Source organism: Propithecus coquereli, unplaced genomic scaffold, assembly GCF_000956105.1.
Source record: "Propithecus coquereli isolate 6110/MARCELLA unplaced genomic scaffold, Pcoq_1.0 Scaffold177, whole genome shotgun sequence".
In the NCBI taxonomy this organism is placed as follows: domain Eukaryota; kingdom Metazoa; phylum Chordata; class Mammalia; order Primates; family Indriidae; genus Propithecus; species Propithecus coquereli.
The window spans coordinates 3,504,185-3,522,374 of record NW_012142412.1 but is presented as its reverse complement, the minus strand read 5'-3'; the positions used below and the strand labels follow the sequence as shown (position 1 = coordinate 3,522,374).

Genomic DNA, 18,190 nt, shown 5'->3' with positions numbered 1-18,190 from the left:
TGGCTGATACAGGCTTGAATCGTGTAATCAAAATGTGCCGAGACACTATCATAATGAATGTTTGTTTCCTTCTCTTTTAAATGTTCTTCCAGCCCCAATCTCTACCTAATAATAAAAAAAAAATGAGGGGAAACTGAAACTGTACTCCTCAGGATGAAATTTTTCCTTCTCATGCCCCTTCCCCATAAACAGACCCTTAAATAAATCTATCAAAAGCAGCGCCTCCAACTCACCAGTTTTTCTAAAACGTTCCCCACCCCCATCTTTCAAGCCACTTGTCTCCTTCCTTCACCTTTCTCACAGACACACGTCAAGCGCACACTATCACTCCAGAAAAGCACCACCAGTTTTAGCTAATTCCCTTCCAAAAGGACTACGTTGGTTTGGCCCCACGAAGCCCCGCAGGGTGGGTGACTAACCATCCCGATTTGCCTTGGGACTTTCAGGGCTCAACCCGGGACAGCACGGGGCAAACGGGACGGTCGCTCAGCCGTGCGGCTTTGGGGAAGCAGAGCTTAGGACAGGCCCAAGAAGAGAGTCCAGGGCGGTGCGGGGCACCGGTGCACAGCCCGACACCTCCGTCCCTTAGCAGAAGGGGAAACTGAGGCGCCGCGAAGGCCTTGGGGAAGTCCCTTTCCCCGCCCTCTGCGGTTCCCCCAGGCCCGCTCCCGCCCTGGCCGGCTCCTTTGTCCCGGGCCGCGTTCTTCCTGCCGCCGCCGCCTCCTCCTCCTCCTCCTCCTCCTCCTCCTCCTCGCCTCGGGCCGGGCTGACGCGGCCAGGAGGAATGCGTTTCCGGAGGGAGAGGGCGGCGGCGGCAGGCTCGGGAGCAGGGTCGGCCGCGCGGAGGAGGCGGTGCCGCGGGGTCGTTTCCTGCCGGGAGGTGGCAGAGGGCGGCCGAGTCTCCTCCTCCCGCCCCTGAGGAGGAGGAGCCGCCGCCGCCCGCCGCGCCCGAGACCCGGGAGGCCGCGCCAGCCCGCGGGAGAGGCCGAGCGGGAGCCGCGGAGCAGCAGGCCCGAGCCGAGCGCCGGGGCCGGACGCCGCCCGGAGAAGGTAAGGGTCGGCGGGCCTCCGGCGGGGAGCGGGCCGCGGCCTCCGGGCTCCGGTGCGCCGCCGGGCCGGGCCCTTTGTGCCGGGCGTTGCGGCGGGACTGGGCCGCCCGGCGGGTGGGGGCGGGGCGGGATTCCAGCCCCCGGGCCGCGGGGAAGTAGCGCTGGCGGCCGCCCGCCCCGCTTCTCCCTCAGACCTTCCTCCGGCCCCCGCTCCCCCCTCCTCCGGCGCGGGCGGCCCCGGGAGAGTCGCCGCCTGGGCGCTGTCACGTCGGGGCGCGGGGGCGGGGGGCGCGTGTGGAGAACCGGGGTCCCCGACCGGCCACCCAGACACCTGCCGTTTCTAACGACCCTGACCTGTCTTGTGGCCTGAGCGCCGAGGTAACGTGTCAGACCTGCGCCCGCTTGTCCACGCCGGGTCCGGTGTGTGCGGCTGAGGGAGCGGCTCCAGGCTTCCGGAGGACTCGACGTCTGAGGATTTTAAACGCTCCCAGACGGTTTCTGGCCCTTTGTCCCTCCTTCCGTCGCTGGCTGCCTTTTCTTTGAGCAGCGCCTAGCCTGGCCATCAGCGCCCGCGGGCTCAGTCGCTCGTCCTTCGACGTCCAGAAGGCGAGCGCGGCCGTCGGCCCCCGCGCGGGGGAGCTGAGCAGGGCCGGAGCAGAAGTTGGCCTCGCAGAGCCGCCGGGCAGAGGAGGCGCAGCGTGGCCGTGCTTTCCCTCAGCAGTGCTCGCGAGCCCAGGCTGCTCGCGGGTACAGCCGCGGTCCCGGCGCGGGCGCCCCGGGACGGGGGCAAAGGTCATGACCCGCCCAGCGTCAGACCCCCGCGAGGGTTAGAGCCTGGCCTGCGCCCGACATCGCTTTGCTGCGTGTCATTTCTTATGCTTCTTACTAAGTTGGATTTATGAGAATCCTCATATCTGATGCCTAAGCAATTTTTATTTCATCCAGTTTGTGCTTTGGAGTCAAAACCTAGCACTCATTGGTCTGATCATTAGGAAATTGTACTCTCTAATCCTCCCTTTCCTCATCTAGAAAATAGGAACAAGAATACCTATGCTAATAAAAAATATTATGATTATTATTACAACGACAGGGAGAGTCATTCTTAGCTCTAGGCATTTTGCATGTATTATCTCATTTAATTCTGGAGCTGATCTAATGAGGTAGGCATTGTTTTTATCCTCAGTTTACAAATGGAAAAACAGGTACAGGTATTCGCCTGTGGTCGTCATCCAGGAGACCCTGGAGAACCCATGGGGTCTGGCTCCAGAGCCCATGTTTGGGGCCACAAGTAACCTTCCTAGCTGCGGTCTAGTTGTGAAAATCAAATGTAAAATGCAAAACTCCTGGCTTAGAGTAGATGCTCAATAAATATTGACTCCTTTTCCTTCCTTCCTTGGTATGGTAAAAAGATTTTTAGAGAGCTCAGAATGTAATTGGGAACGTTATTAGTAAGGTTTCTTTGAGCCAGCATTCCACATCGATATTTAGGTGGGTAGTTATTTAGGTTGTTAGTTATTTTTTTATTGTTGTTTTGATGGTACAAAAATAACTCATGTGAGATGAGTTTTGATTAGACAGCTTTCTTCTACTGCATATCCCTTTACAATACTTTGTATAATAGACCACTTTGGGAAATGATTAAGGAGTTTTAGTCAGAAGTTACGTATTCCACATATGTGGACATCAAGGCCTAGAGGGGAGAGGCCTTCCTTAAGAGTCCCATTATAATTCTCATAGTTTTGAATAATTTTGGTTCATTGATCAATATTACACTGAAGATGATGAAATGATAAGTAGAAAACATTGATATTTTGATTACATGCATTTGGGGAGAAAATTGTTTTACTTATCCAAAAATTCAGTATGAAATGGAGATTTTCTATTAGAATGCTACTTAAAAGGAGTATGGTTAATGCTTCCGTAGACAGAAAGCGAATAAACCCCAGTTTAACTTACCTATGTTGACTTCACAGACCTACAATTTTAAGTATTTATGATATTGTTTTTTATTTTTTAAAGAATGTGAAGTCTATATTAAGGGTATTTTTTGATCAACATTCTGTACATGAAAAATATTGAATTAACGATTTTGAAAATCACTGGATTTAGTAACTTTAACAATGAGGCAGTTTTCTTAACTTTCTGGCCAGTGTAAGTTAAATCTGCCCTAAATTACCATCACTGAATGAAAATGTAGTTCTACATTGATAAATTCCTAACTCTAGGAATGACATTGGGTACATCTGGTCACTTTGTAATAATGAAAAGTAAACAGTTTAATGTTCTGCTAGTTTTCATAAGAGTTTTCCCCACTCTACATGGAGAGTTAGGATGTGTAAGGTTGTATGTGGAATCCTGGAGCATTATATTGTGTAAATATGTAAACATCTGAATTACTGTATTAGCAGTGTTTATTCTGACTTAGGTTATATGTTCTGGGAGTTTTTTTTGAGTCACAGAGTAGGGAGGTTAAGAGAGTACATTAATCTTCTGAATCTTAGGGGAGAGTACATTAATCTTCTGAATCCTAAAATAGTAGCTTCACCTATAGCTGTAGGAAACTAATAGAATATTACCATATGTTCGTAGGTTAAAGGAGGTGCAGGCCGTAGAACTCATAATATTGCAGCCTTAGAATATTTCATAGGTAGGTGAAAAAAATGTTCATCTTTTTCAGCTGTGTGCAAAAGGAGCCAAACTCTACTTTGTAAACTTCTCATTGTTTTAAAAATGGATATTTATAAGACAGTGGACTTTTATTTATAAAATAATGTGGGTATTTAGAAGTCAGCTAACTTTAAATTTTATTTTTGGTTTGTGGCTTTACAAGATAGGGTTGACTACGTTTAGCAATATGCTTAAGCATGTGTAAATCACCTCATCATCAAATATGTGTATGTATGAGAAAAGAAACTGTGTCAAATACATATATAAATACACATATTACACATATGCATCATGTATATGTTTCTTATAGGACCAATCTCTTTATACAAATTCTCCACAGCATGTGTTCTTGGCCCCCAGCGATGTATAAAATGACTTATTGGAGTGTAAGAACAAAATTTTAGGCTTACTATTTTGTTACATATATATATTTAAATCTCATCACTTTAAACTTTTCATTATGATGTATAATATCTTACTATATTGCCATAGATGTATACCTGTATTTTAATTTATAAGTAAACATGCATATATTTTGGGTACATGCATGCCAAAAGCTCCTTTGTGATGAAGGTGAGTAATCAAAAAACTTTGGAGACCCCTATTTAGAGGATGATTTGGGTGGAGGTACTAGAACCGACCGTGTTTAGGAGAGAGAATTGATAAGACTTGGTGTCTGAGGTGAGAGAAATGAAAGAGAGCCCGGTTGACACAGGTTTATGGCCAGGCGGCACTGTTCACCAAGGTAGGCGGTGCGACCACAAGGGGGGGTGGTGCTGGTTGGCTGGAGGGAGGGGACAAGATGACTTTGTAATGTCGAGGTTTTTTTAAGGTGACTGTGGGACATTGTAGAGATGTCTAGAGTGCAGTTGAATACACAGAGTGGGAGCTAAAATGAAGTCTGGTTGGGAGATTTAGATTTGGGAATTCTTAGTCTCTAAGCGCTAGTTGAAGAAGCTGTAGGCTGCAGATAAAAAATGCCAAAGAAGAGTTTAGAGTGAAAAAGGAGCCAGAGAGAGAACCTGGGAATACTTAAAAGTCAAGGGTGGGTGGAGGAAGAGGAATCTAGAAAAGCATTGCCCTTCCCCACTTTCTTCTCTGAACTTGTAATTCTTTTAAGTGATGTTTTAGTGAGTGTCTTGGGTATTTGAGGGTTTTTCCAGTGATTGACATGTTTGAGGTAAAGTCAGAAAGATTTAATAGTTCACATCCCTCTGTGGTAATTTATTTTCAGGTACATTATTGGAGGAGCAGTTTGTAGTAAAGGCTTCTCGATTGGGAGGTGGGAACCTAGGTTCGGTGCAGGCTCTGCCACTGAAGTTCTGTGTGACTTTTGTCAGAATATGGCCCCTTCCAGGGCTTTGGTTTCCTAAGTATATCTGCACTTTAAAGTGGTCTCTATGTGTCCCCTCGATGCATCATTCTGAGTCGGAAGGTAGCTGCTGCCTGGTCTATGCACTGCACTGTGCAGTTCTTCTCTTTTTGCCACTAGCAGCTGCTTTCTTGTACGGTCACCAGAGGGGGAGGCGTGGCACCACATTACCCCTTTGCAAATACCTGCCAACACTGGCCAGCCACACCCACCGCGGTCAGCTCTTCATCAGGGCGTAGCTCAGATGTACATTGCATCTTCATCCATCCATACGTTGAGTACCAATTACCTGAAAAATGCTCGGCTCAGTGGGTGTAAATCAAGAAATTGGTGTGGTCCGTGATGTTGAGTGTATTGACTAGTGGGGACAAATTGTGTTCAGTTCAGGAAAATGTAACAAAAACCACAGGACATTTTATACTATATACTGTACCAGCTAATATTCTCTAATAGTAAAAAGATCAGCATTGGCTTAAGTGGTTTTGGAAGACTTTGTGGAGGAGATGGGGCCTGAGCTTGGAATGGTGTGAGCAAAGATTGGATGACAGATGGGTGACATACTCAAAGGACAGTGTAGTTAGAAGGCACAGTCCAGCCTAATTTTGCAAATAGTACTTGACCACTTTGTTAGCTATTAAAAGATGTATATAACATATATATTTATGAAGCATATATATGAAGGCTTGGATTCTTGCCCTTTCTAGTCTGGTGAGGGACACAGGCATGAAAGCAATTAGTTATAATAGAATTTTGAATAAAAATAACACTGTATTATTAAACATAACTGAAGGTTTGTTATCTGCTATGCTAGGTATTGTCAAGAATATGTTTTGAGACCGTAAAGAAAGGAGTAGTTAATTCTGTTTATTGTGATTGCTGAACAGCTGAAGACCATTGAGAGCCAAAAAAAAGTCAGAAAGGTACAAGAAAAATTAGCATTCTGTTTTGTTGAGGCAGTATAGTTTCAGTAGAGTGATGAGGAAAATATTTACATAGAAAATTGGGTACATACCATTTGAAGTATGGAAGTCACATTTCAGTGAATATGTTTGTTGAATGAATATGTAAATAACTTAAGCTTTCGTATTTTTTATGATATTAGGAATAGTAATTTATTAGTTCTTCTACATCCAATACTGTTTTATGGTTTATGTATGATTTATTTCATATGATTTTAGTGTTTATTAGAGGGGTGGTAGTGGGGTCATATTTGATTATTGGAGGAGGAGGTTGTTTGAAAAAAGCACTCTTAATATTATAATATTAGGAAAATGTTACAAAAAGTACAATAAGTTGTTCAAATTTGGAATTTAAAAGCAAAAAGTACAATAAGGAATAAGATTTATGCTTATTAAAGAAACATGGGTTAAAAAGATTGAGAAACATTCATTAAATAGTCACCCAGGTTCTTATTTTAGATGGCTTGACCAGTGAATGAGTTTGAGAGCAAGATCAAGTGAATTATTAAATATGAGCTGTACGTCACTATAAAGATATTTGTTGATAAAAGCTTTCACATTCATGATAATATTTTATCCTTCCCACAATTCTATGGTAGACATTATTTCCAGCTTACTAATGAGTGAAATGAGAAATTGAGTGATTTCTCCGTATGTTTGGTTTGGTGTTAAAACGTTTATCATATGTTTAAAATACTGTATTCACAGCATTGTGCTTCCTCCACTCCGCCACAGGCTGGAGAGGAGATACGACAGAGGATGTGGTCAGAATTAGTTTGATCAAGGAAGCATTTTGGAATGGTCCACTTAAAACGTGGATAGAATTATGCAGTTTGGAACATAACTCACAATTCTCCTTAACTGGAATTATGTGGAACAAGTCTTACCTTCAAGTGCTTGTTGATACCATTAATCAGGATGGTTAACTTTGTTGCTACTTCCATTCACAGTTATTAATGTCTCTGTAAACTTGCCCCAAAGTAAACTTTCTCAACCAAAAAACAGTTGCTAACTTACTCTTCTTTCCCCTTCATGGGGAAAAGCAAAAAAAAAAAAAAATCTACAGACATAGAAAGTGTAAAGAAGGAACAGTTTACTAGGCTGGTTTGAAAAAAAAAAGTCAGTTACTAGGTAATGTCTTACCTTGTGAGTGGAAGAAGCTGGGAAGAATTAAGTTCAGGCAGTTCTTGGTGCTCATGTTGCATCAGCCCATCCTTCTGCAGTCTTTGAGTTTATTTTGTGCCCCAACCCCCCCATTTGAATTTGATGCTTAATTCATTTTTCCCCCCATTCTCACATAAGGCCATCCTTTTTTGGGGGGGGAGGTGGTGGTAGTATACTAGTTGTCTATTTATTGGGTCACCATTTGCTATTGTTACATTTCTAATTGGTTTGAATTATTATTTTGAATTCTGTGTGATTTTTCTCAAGTCTGCTCTTACTGTTTTGTTGGTTCTGTTCCTTGAGTTCATGAGTTCTGTTGAGGGTTCCAACCTGAATTTCCCTCCTTATCTCTGTGTACTTTTCCACTAGTTTTGTGGTCTTACTGTTTTTTGGTCACTATAAAATAACATCTATTTGAGATGTTCCGAATTCCTTGAAGAGCATATGAGTCCATTTAGATGTTCTCTTATTTTCAAAGATTCTTCACTTCCTTTCACTTTCCATCCTATGGACATCTTTCCTAGGTGTTAAGTTCCCAGCCTTCACCTTCCCCACCCCCAAAATGTTTATCTTTTAGGCTATTTGCCAACACGCAGTGTATCCCTGTCTTTCCCTGCACTTGTGGACTGAGTGGTGGTGAAGATTGATCTTCCATGTGCTCATTTTCCTGGAGAAGGTGGGTAGAGTAGTCCCTAGTGATGAATTTTATCTTCTGTCTGTTGCTTCCTAGCTAAAGTATCCAGCCCTAATGTGAGCTGTTCTCAGATTCAAATCGTTTTGTGAGCCTATAGCTCTGGAGCAGCCAAACCTCTGTTGTTGGAGCTTATTAGCCTCGGGCTAACATTATCATTGGGTGAGAAGGGGTTAATGCTTCTTAAAAAGTCTTTTTTCTTCTGGGTGGGAGTAGTGAATTTTAGAAGATTTTCTAGTTCAGACTTCTGATGTATTTACCACGGTAGGGGAGATGTTACATCTTTCATGGCCTCTTCTCTTTCCTGTCCCCTCTTATTTATTTTTATCCCTCTCTATCCTTTCTGCTAAGTTTTGTTCATCATTAATTCCAGCTTATTATTTGGGCCATAAACACCTCCATAGTCACCACCACACCTCTTCCTGCCAGACAGAAGGAAAAAAAATGTTCAGTTTTAATTTTTTCCTGTAAGAGGAAAGGTGCTCTTGCCATGGGAAGAATTCATCCCCGCATCTCACTCTCAAATAGTATAGAGTTTAGTAAGATTTCTCTTTCTTCCGTTCATGTTCTTCCCATTTTTTATTCCTCTCTATGTGGGATGAGAGGGAAGAACCTCATGTTAATTCCCAGTCTTTCAGTTTGGCTCTGTAATGTTGTTTTTCTGGAATATGTTTTTTTTTTTTTAAATATTAAAATCTATTTTTGGCCAAGTTTTTCCCCTTTAAAAGCAGATATAGAAAATAGCGATAGTGGAACAGACTTGGGGTGAATCCAACTTTATTATGTTTTGAAGAGAGATTTATGATGTATCTCAGTATAGGTATCCGAATCTTTTCCACGATCAAGGTGAAAGATTTTAAAACTCCATGACAGATAAGGAGAAGCATTTGAACAAAGAGAATTTTAACTTTTCTTATTAGAAACCTAATTATGTTGAAAGCTGTGACTTTTGAATCATGCCTGGGTTCATATCCCAGCTCTGTCACTTACGTGTTTACCACATGATAGACATGCAATAAATGTCTATTCACTTGAATTTAGTTAATTGCATTGAATAAAACTGTGCCCCTTGTACAGAGATTTTTTTTTATAAGAGGAAATCTTTTGTGAATTACTTCTTTTTTTTTTTTGAGACAGAGTCTCACTCTTTTGCCTGGGCTAGAGTGAGTGCCGTGGCATCAGCCTAGCTCTCAGCAACCTCAAACTCCTGGGCTCAAGCGATCCTTCTGCCTCAGCCTCCCGAGTAGCTGGGACTACAAGCATGTGCCACCATGCCCGGCTATTTTTTTCTATATATTTTTAGTTGTCCGATTAATTTCTTTCTATTTTTAGTAGAGACGGGGGTCTTGCTCTTGCTCAGGCTGGTTTCGAACTCCTGAGCTCAAACAATCCGCCCCCCTCGGCCTCCCAGAGTGCTAGGATTACAGGCGTGAGCCACCGCGTCCGGCCTGAATTACTTCTTTTTGTATGAGTTGGCGTTTGGGCACCTTATTTTAAAAGTCTGAAATGAAAGTAACTTGCCACATTTTTTTTAAGTAATTGTTTTCTAAGGTGTAATTATTTAATTTCTACAAATTTTAGTACATGTACATTTTCTAAAGATTGCATCTGTAAATATAAAAGGAAATGCCAAATGAATTATTTGTAACATTGTTAGAAACATTAATAAATAACGAGTGTATTTAAAAGTTTGAATGGGATATAAAACCACACTTAACCTTCGTGAATAAATATGAGTTTACAGTGAAGATTAAAATAATTATACACAGTTTTTAACAGTGGAAACAATTGCACATATTTGGGTTTGTTAAGCACTAAAATGAGATCATTTGTGGGAGGTGAAGATTATTTATTGTTCAAGGAATGCATTATGACCCCTTAAATGCTTTTATAGGAACAGGACACAAAACTTGTGGCTATACTTATGAGATGTGACAATTAAAATAACTTCTGTTGGCCTCCATTAAGTTTGAATGCCCAAGAAGTAAACTCACAGAACATTATAAGCTCTTTCATTTCTGTGCTCTGAGTCAGTTCTAACAGTGGAAGGATATTCTTTCTTTTAAAATAGCGATTAAGTAGGCTTTCAAAAAATTATAGTTTAACGAAACACAAAGTGAGGTCATAGCCTCTGGATCCACATGGTCTGGTTTCTGTTCTACCTGTACGACTTTTGATTCCACATACGCAAGTTATATAACCTCTTGGTGGTGTCCTGCTATGTTTAATAATTATAACAAGAAACACTTAGGTAGTAATTACAATATACCAGACATTGTTTTAAATGTTTTATATGTATCTATTTAAACATCACAAAGCCCCTATATGGTAAATACTGCCATCTTCATTTTAAAGATGAGGAAACTGAGACAGATTAATTTGCCAATGTCACCCACCCTAGTTAGTATGAATCTGGCATTCTGGCTTAATAGTCCCCGCTCTGTTGTACGGTGGTGGACACAGCAGTTTGCCTGCCCTCATAAAGCTTGCTTTTTTGTTTTCTGATACTTTAGAATATCTCCAGTTATCTTTATCATTAGTTTATTTATTAAATATTAAGACATTGTGCTAGATACAGAGGGCATGATGAAGTGACTTCTAGAGGATGATGATTCATAAGGCAAGTCAGCCACACACATCTGTAATAGGTGAGTAAGAGCTGCATATGCCTTAAACACAAAACCTTTTAAACAACGATTATTTATATTTGTTTTAGTACATACATGTGGCTGTGTGTGAATCACCTGGCTTTGTCTGTCCCTCCTCCCCAATTCTTGCTGTCATTAGGGACATCAAGGGTTCTGCAGGCGATGCTTTTCACACCCTGGTCTAGCAGTTTTCTCAACTCTTTCAGCTCCAGTGGCCTTCGATGGCTGCATTCAAAACCTCCTGTGTCCTCACATCCTCTGGCCTCCCCTTGATTCCAGCCACTGCTGCTGGGGACAGTTCTGTGACTCACTGCTGGCTGAGCGTATCTTGTCTCAAGTGCCTCAGACTTTAGCCTCCCTCCCACCCCGCCCGGGGCTTCCCTGGTGAAGCAGCATCCTCTGGGTACCTGCACTGCAGTTCCGGGAAGACTGGGAAGTGTGGGGGTATTAGGAGGAGGCAGCCTGTCATCTGTGGGGGGCTGGCATTGATGAATTTACTTCTCCCTGTTGACCCCTGCTGGACAGGCTTTCTGTGTACTTCTTAGAAGTTTTTGGCAAAATCAAGCCCCCAGCCACCCACCCAGTACGATAAATAAAATACCCTTGTATTGGCTTTTTCTCTTTTTCTTGGCTCACTCTCTTCAAAGTACCTCTCTTTTCCTGGGGTCACTTTCCAAATAAACTGCCTGCATACCAGTTCTAGTCCCTGGCTCTGCTTTGGGACGGAGCTCTGGCTAAAGCAGTGACCTAGTACTGTGTCTTCACTTCGGGTTTTCTCCTAAGATTGCCTGTCTCTGAAATTTTAAACTCCCAGCTGTGTCACTTTCCAGCTCTTCTTACTTCCTCGTTTATGTGATCCCTTCTCTCACCTATCTGTTGTGATCTCTGGTCCTTTGACTTTTTCCTCTTCTTTGTTAGTAACTTTTTGTCAGCACTGCAATTTCTTTGCGCCCTTGTTCTTCCTGCTCCTGCGCTGCAAACCAGTGGGTCAATTCAGTGGCCTCAAACTGGAGTCTGAGGACCCCTGGGAGGTTTTCTCAGAGATTTGAGCATTTCTACAGTAATTTTTTAAAATTTATGCTTTCGTGTTAATAAATAACCAACAGCTGGATTAGCTGGTTGACCGCTTTCTAACCCAGTAATATTGTCTCAGTATATCTGTTTGGATTTGTAAATTAATTTTGGTTTCATAATATGTGTGAGCCATGCACATGAGGCATTTTACATCTGTCTTTAAGTTGGCTTAGATATACTTAAAAGAATTGAAAATTAAGTTATCCCTAGGGTATCTACAGGAACTATTTTTCTATTAAGAGAGGGCAAGCACATTAACTAATTCTGAGAACCTCTTCTTTCTCGAGTTTCTGAGTAATGTCATAGAAAAATGTCGTGCACTTTAATGTAGCTCAGCAAAAATTTTTCAGCATTGACTTTGTGCCGAGCACTTCTAGGCGCTATAGTCATGAGTAAGACACACCAAGGGCCTGCTTTCTTGGAGTCTAGAGTCCATTAGGGAAGACAGTTATTAACAAGTAGTTACAATTGAAGTGAGTGTTACACATGTGCCTTTATAAATTAGGTACCTGCAGGCCCTCAGCATTGCTTTATGATCCTGTTGCATCTTGCTGATTTTCTGCAATCCCTAGCCCTTCCTCTTCTCCCAGCAGTTGTCTTTGCTTCCTGTATCAGAAAAATCTGCATGGGTGAATGAACTCTAAGTTTTTTACCCACTGCTCTGCCTTAGAGAAAAGGTGCTGTGCCTCTGTTCAGGGTGACACAGCCCCCCCATGGTCTAGATGCCACCCCTCTTTGCTCCGAGGAAACCTGGCTCCATCGGTCAGATTATTTTTCCTGTGTCTTTACCCCTTCAGGTTTGCCCCCAGCTCTCCTGTCTTCCTAAGCATTTTCTTCCCAGTCTCATCCATTTTCGTAACTTCAGTTAGCACCTGTATAGTGACAGCTCTTGTGTCTGTGTCCCTAACCCTGACATGTCTCCTGAGACCCAGACTCATGTCTTAGCTTCCCGGTAGCTGTCTGCCCTAGACTGCACACAGGTGTTTCACGTTCTGCGTTTCTAAAACAAAACTCACCGTTTTCTCCCCTAACTCCATTTCCTTCCTATGTCTTATTTATTTAAAAGTGGTGGTTATTATATATTCCTTTCTTGCCCCCTCCTTTCCTTATCCAAGCAAACTGCAGATCCCTCCTAGCTACGTCCTCATCATTCATCTTGCCTGTTGCTATGCCCTGAATTTAAATGTTTGTCACCTTTTACTTGGATCTTTGCACTAAAGTCTGTGTTTGTCCTCTAGCTTCTTCTGTCTTGCCACGCATCCTCTTCTCCACCAATTTGCCGCCTTGTATATGTAGTCATGTTGCTATCCTGCCCAAATTTTTTCAGTTTCCCTCGTATTTATAGAATGGAATCTCAACCCTTTTAGCATGGATGGCATTTAAGGCTGTCTGGAGCCCAGCTCCTCCTGCCAGCCTGGCCTTGGTTCCTGTTATTTCCATCTCATAATTTAAGTCGCAGAAACACTTAAGTACTTCAAGATTCTTTTTGGCCTTTATGATGTTTTAAGATTTTAAAATAATATAATTTATACTTATGGAAAATTATTAGACAAAATAATCACTCATATCCCACCAACAAGATATAACAACAAAAACATATAAATAGTTTTTCTAATCTTTTGTCTATAAAGAGAGAAAACGTGAGACAAAGAATTCCAATTTGGGGTTGGGTAGGGAGAGGCATCCATATGTATATGTTTAGAAATAAGACTTAGGAAGAAGTTATTCTAATTCTTCCCAGAACTTCATGGCTATTCACGTGCAGACCTTTTGCCTGGAAAATCTCCCACTTGTCTTCAATTCTAGCTAAAACATCACCATCTCATGAAGCCTCTGAACTTGCAGGGACAGATTTCAGTGTCCTCAGTGTACTGTGTCCTTGTTCATCATGTCATGTTTTCATTATTTGTGTTTTTGTCTTTGAATTGAACTGAAAGTTCCCTGAGATAGTGGCCTTTGTATTTCCAGATATGGTACAAAACCTAACATAGTCGCCTGAGGAAGAACCTCTAGAAAGGTAGGGAGGAAACCAGTAGAGACCAAGGGAATAGAATGTGTTGAGAAAGAATGATGAATAGTATTAAATGTTGCTTCGTGTAAATTTTGGGGGACTAAACTGATGTATTCCTTCAAGTACATATTGTAGGCAGTCAAGAAACTTACGAATGAATGCATGCACAGAGTTAGGTAAGACCTGGAAAGAGTCTTCTGCAAGGACAGCGTCACATGCACGGTAGGGAGTGGACACCAATTATACAGTCATGCACCGTGTAATGACGGTTTTGGTCAACAATGGCCTGTATATACGACAGTGGTCCCATAAGATTATATTGGAGCTGAAAAATTCCTGTTGCCTGGTGACTTGGTAACATCATACCATCAGCACTGCTAGTATGTTGTGATGTTGGGGGTAAACCTACTGTACTGCAGGTCCTGTGAAAGTCTAGCACATACAATTACGTGCAGTACATAATAATAATAAATGACTGTTACTGGCTTATGTATTTACTGTATTTTAATTATTTTAGAGTGTACTCCTGCTTATTTAAAAAAAATTTAACTGTAAAACGGTCTTAGGCAGGTCCTTCTGGAGACATTCCAGAAGAAGGTGTTATTATCGTAGGAGATGACAGCTCCATGCACGTTATTGCCCCTGGAGACTTTCCAGTGGGACAAGATGTGCAGTGGAAGACAGTGATATGGATGATCCTGACCCTGTGCAGGCCTAGGCTGATGTGTGTGTTTGTGCCTTAGTTTTTAACAAAAAAATTTAAAAAGAAAGAAAATAATAAAAATTTTCAAAATAGAATAAAGCTCATAGAATAAAAGAAAGAAAATGTTTTTGTACAGCCATCCAATGTGTTTGTGTTTTAAGCTAAGTGTTATTATAAAAGAGTCAACAAATTTAAAAAAGTTTATAGTTAAAAAGTTGTAGTAAGCTAAGGTTAATTATCGAAGAAAGAATTTTTTTAATGAATTTAGTGTAGCTTGAGTGTACAGTACAGTGGTTATCAAGCACACAGCGGTGCACAGAACGACCTGGCCTCCGCACTCACTCACCACTCACCCAGAGCAGCTTCCGCTCCTGCAAGTCCATTCATAGTAAGAGTCCTGTACAGGTGTTCCATTTTTAAATCTTTTATACTAGGTACTTTTTACTGTGCCTTCTTATGTTTAGATACACAAATACTCACCATTGTGTTCCAGCTGCCTACAGTATTCAGTACAGTAACGTGCTGTGCGGGTTTGCAGCCCAGGAGCAGGAGGCCAATCATAGAGTGTAGGTATGCAGTAGGTTTGTGTACACAAATGTAGATTTGTGCAAGTTACACTTTAGGATGTTCACACAAGAGCAAAATCCCTTAAAGACTCATTTCTCAAAAGATATCTCTGTTGTTAACACTGCCTGACTCTGCTAGATTGAGGAGCGAGGAGGTGGTTAGGAAGCTGAGACCAGTGTAGACAACTACTTCGAGATCTTGATGAGGTGGAGACAAGGATTAGGATTAAGATAGTATCTGAAAGGCACCCTTCCCTGTTGTGTCTCATATTGAGCCGTCTTATGTGGAACCCAGGGGTGGGAAACGCGGTAGGGTACCTTTTCTCAGCTGCAGTGAAGAAGCACCTGGAGTCTGGGCCCCGCCACAGAGACTGGTTTCTAGGCCTGGGCTGGGCGTCCAGGTCAGCCAGCCTGTGGGGTGGCTTGGAGAAGTGCTGCCCTGGGGGTTTCCAGTACCTTCCCGGGATGTCGGGACTGATGGGGGAGGCCATGGAGTCTTCCGGGTCACTTCTTCCCCCTCCAGCTCTCTGTGGCCTGCTTCCCTCGCAGCCGCTTCTCACGGGGGTCTCTTCTAAGCCTCCTTGTCCTCTTAGCTCTTCGGTTTTCTTAGTTGTTGTCATCTTCTGTTGCCTTCCCTTTACCTGAGAGACAGCCAGGCCTTACGGACATCACCAGCCAGTGACAGGGCCTCTCTGTCTCTTGCCAGTGCCCTGCTGGTCACAGGGAAGTTGACATCTGTCTGCAAGTTGTTTCCAGCTGTTGTCGTCTTCCTCTCAGCTGTTCCTCTACACTGAAGCCTTGTTTTGCCTGCGTCTGCGTTTGGAGTTCTTCCAGAGGGTTTGGGAAGGTTGATCTTTGGCTTGTCCGGGTTTATGGAAGGAGAAGGACAGCAGCATTTAAAGTGATATTTTAAAGCTACATAGCCTCGGAATATTGGGAAACATTTTCTGTTACCTAATAACCATCTTAGTGGTGATTCTCTGAATTGTATGATATTTTGGAAGATTCCAAAGGCATTCTAGTGGTCATTACGACATCCTGTGCGGTAGCCCAAAGAAACACGTACGAGTCCATATATGGAGCACATGCTCCGTTCGCTGGTGTGGAAGCTGCCAGATGCTTCATTCATCACGGCGATGCACTTCCCCAGAAGTCCTAACGTTCCAGGTCTTTTTAGTCAGAACTTTGGAATTGATAACATTATTGACTTGCTTAGAATATGGTCTGTATGGATTTATTACACATTAAACCTTTTAGGCAAGCCATAAAAGGAGAATCGTTAGACATTTCGTACTTGCATGACACTCAGCTTTTGTTGCAGTCACAGTGATGTGTAAGCAAAACCGTTAAGCTCAGGCACAACAGAACTTGCTGGTCTGAGCACGATTGTAAAGTGGATGACTATACACGTTCTGCTTGTCTCTTTTCTCTGGGAAGCCATCGCTGAACAGAGGACTTCAAATATCGCAGGGGTGCTCCAAGCACAACTTAGAGCACCCTGCCTGAGGTAGGGGAGTAGCAGCCGGAATGTACGCCCTTGAAGGTGGAGGTCTTTAAAAGAAATACTCAGTGTTAACATGCAATTCAATGAACTTTTTTCTTTTTAAAGGAAATTTACCAAGAAAAAAATTACATGGAGTTAAACTGTGCTGTAGTTGTTTTCATTAAGAAAACAACTTAATGTTTGTTTAAGACCTCACTTATGAGGTGAGGTAACCAGCTAGGGAGGAGAGGGGGGCAAGGGGGCGTGGAGAGAAATAGTTAGAGAGGCATCATGTTTATAAAATCAACAGAAGGTAAGGTGGGGGAAACATTTTCTATTGGATGCATTTTCTTATTTTATCTCTTTATTTTCTTAATGTAATGATGCATATTTTATATTTCAGATGAATTTACAACTAATTTTCTGGATTGGACTGATCAGTTCAATTTGCTATGTGTTCGGCCAAACAGGTAAAAAAAAAAAAAAAACAGTTTTCCTAGTTGTGTTTTCATTTCAGTACTTTGTATCGCTCTTTGACCAGTTAGATTCCTGAGAAAACCTAAGTTTTCCCTTAGGTTTGCTAAGTTTGCTCCTTCTGAAAGCTCTGCTGAAGATTCTTGTGGGTGTGGCAATGTATGTCAAATATAAAGAAATAATTCTTTACCCAGTTATAGGAAAACTCATGACATCAATGACTATTCAAAATGATAGAATTTGAAATTACAGCTTTAAAGAAAAGGATCTAGTCTTTGATATAGAAAACAAGAAAGATAACTATTAATGTGTCCCTCTGTGAATTTCAGTGCCAAGGTGATCCAGTGCCGTGGCATCCTTGGGCCAGGTTTAGTTCAGTTGGTAACTAAGTCATAGTGTTTATGTTTAATATTTGTATATATATATATATTGCATTATTTGTCATTACGATCCTGATTTTTTATTATTTCTCTCTGAAATGTCAAGTAAAGTGTTCTTTCTTTTTCCTGACAGATGAAAATAGATGTTTAAAAGCAAATGCCAAATCATGTGGAGAATGTATACAAGCAGGGCCAAATTGTGGGTGGTGCACGAATTCAGTAAGTAAGATTGCTCTCTAGTCATTTAGTGTTGCTCAGGGCTGTACCCTTGGGAAGTAATAGATGTGAATTTTCACATAAATCATTGTTTATTGAGTAATACAGGATGGCCTAGAACTGTGGTTTAACACAGTAGCCACTAGGCACATGTGGCTATTGAGCACTTGAAGTATGGGTGCTACAAATTGAGAATTACTCTAAGTCTCAAATATGTACCAGATTTCTAAGACTTAGTATTTAAAAAATTATTAATAATGTTGCAATGATAATACTTTGTATAAAAATGTGCTTAAGTGTTAAAATTAATTTCCTCTGTTTCTTTTTTTTGGTGTGGCTACTAGGCAGTTTTAAAATACATATGTATGTGTAGCTCATCTTTGTGGCACGTATTATATTTTTATTAGATAACTTTCCAAAAAACCTAGCCATTTATCTGACCATTTTAGATTTTTTTCCCCTTTTTTGATGGGGGTGGTATACATTTACCCTCCTAATTGTATTTGAGTTAATCTAATATAGAATTGATTTGTATCCTAAGCCAATTGAGGTTAGGATTTGGATTTTATTCACTTTTGTCATCTCTATACATTGCCGAACATAGTGCCTTCCACAGAGCTTACTTCAATGAGTAAGTGAATGAATGAATGTTCAATGAGTAAGTCAAAACAGGAGGTAGGGGCCGGTCGCGGTGGCTCACGCCTGTAATCGTAACACTCTGGGAGGCTGAGTC

At 41.9% G+C, this 18,190-nt stretch overlaps 1 protein-coding gene across 1 annotated transcript in view; it reads left to right on the top strand.

The window, feature by feature from the left end:
• Positions 1–838: 838 nt before the first annotated feature.
• ITGB1 (integrin, beta 1 (fibronectin receptor, beta polypeptide, antigen CD29 includes MDF2, MSK12)) overlaps positions 839–18,190 on the top strand; it is a 74,840-nt gene continuing 57,488 nt past the window's right edge. The window contains exons 1-3 of the mRNA XM_012642180.1: positions 839–1,050; positions 16,791–16,857; positions 17,375–17,460. Coding sequence (XP_012497634.1) covers positions 16,791–16,857; positions 17,375–17,460 — 153 coding nt within the window. The 5' untranslated portion in view covers positions 839–1,050. The remainder of the gene's footprint in view (positions 1,051–16,790; positions 16,858–17,374; positions 17,461–18,190) is intronic.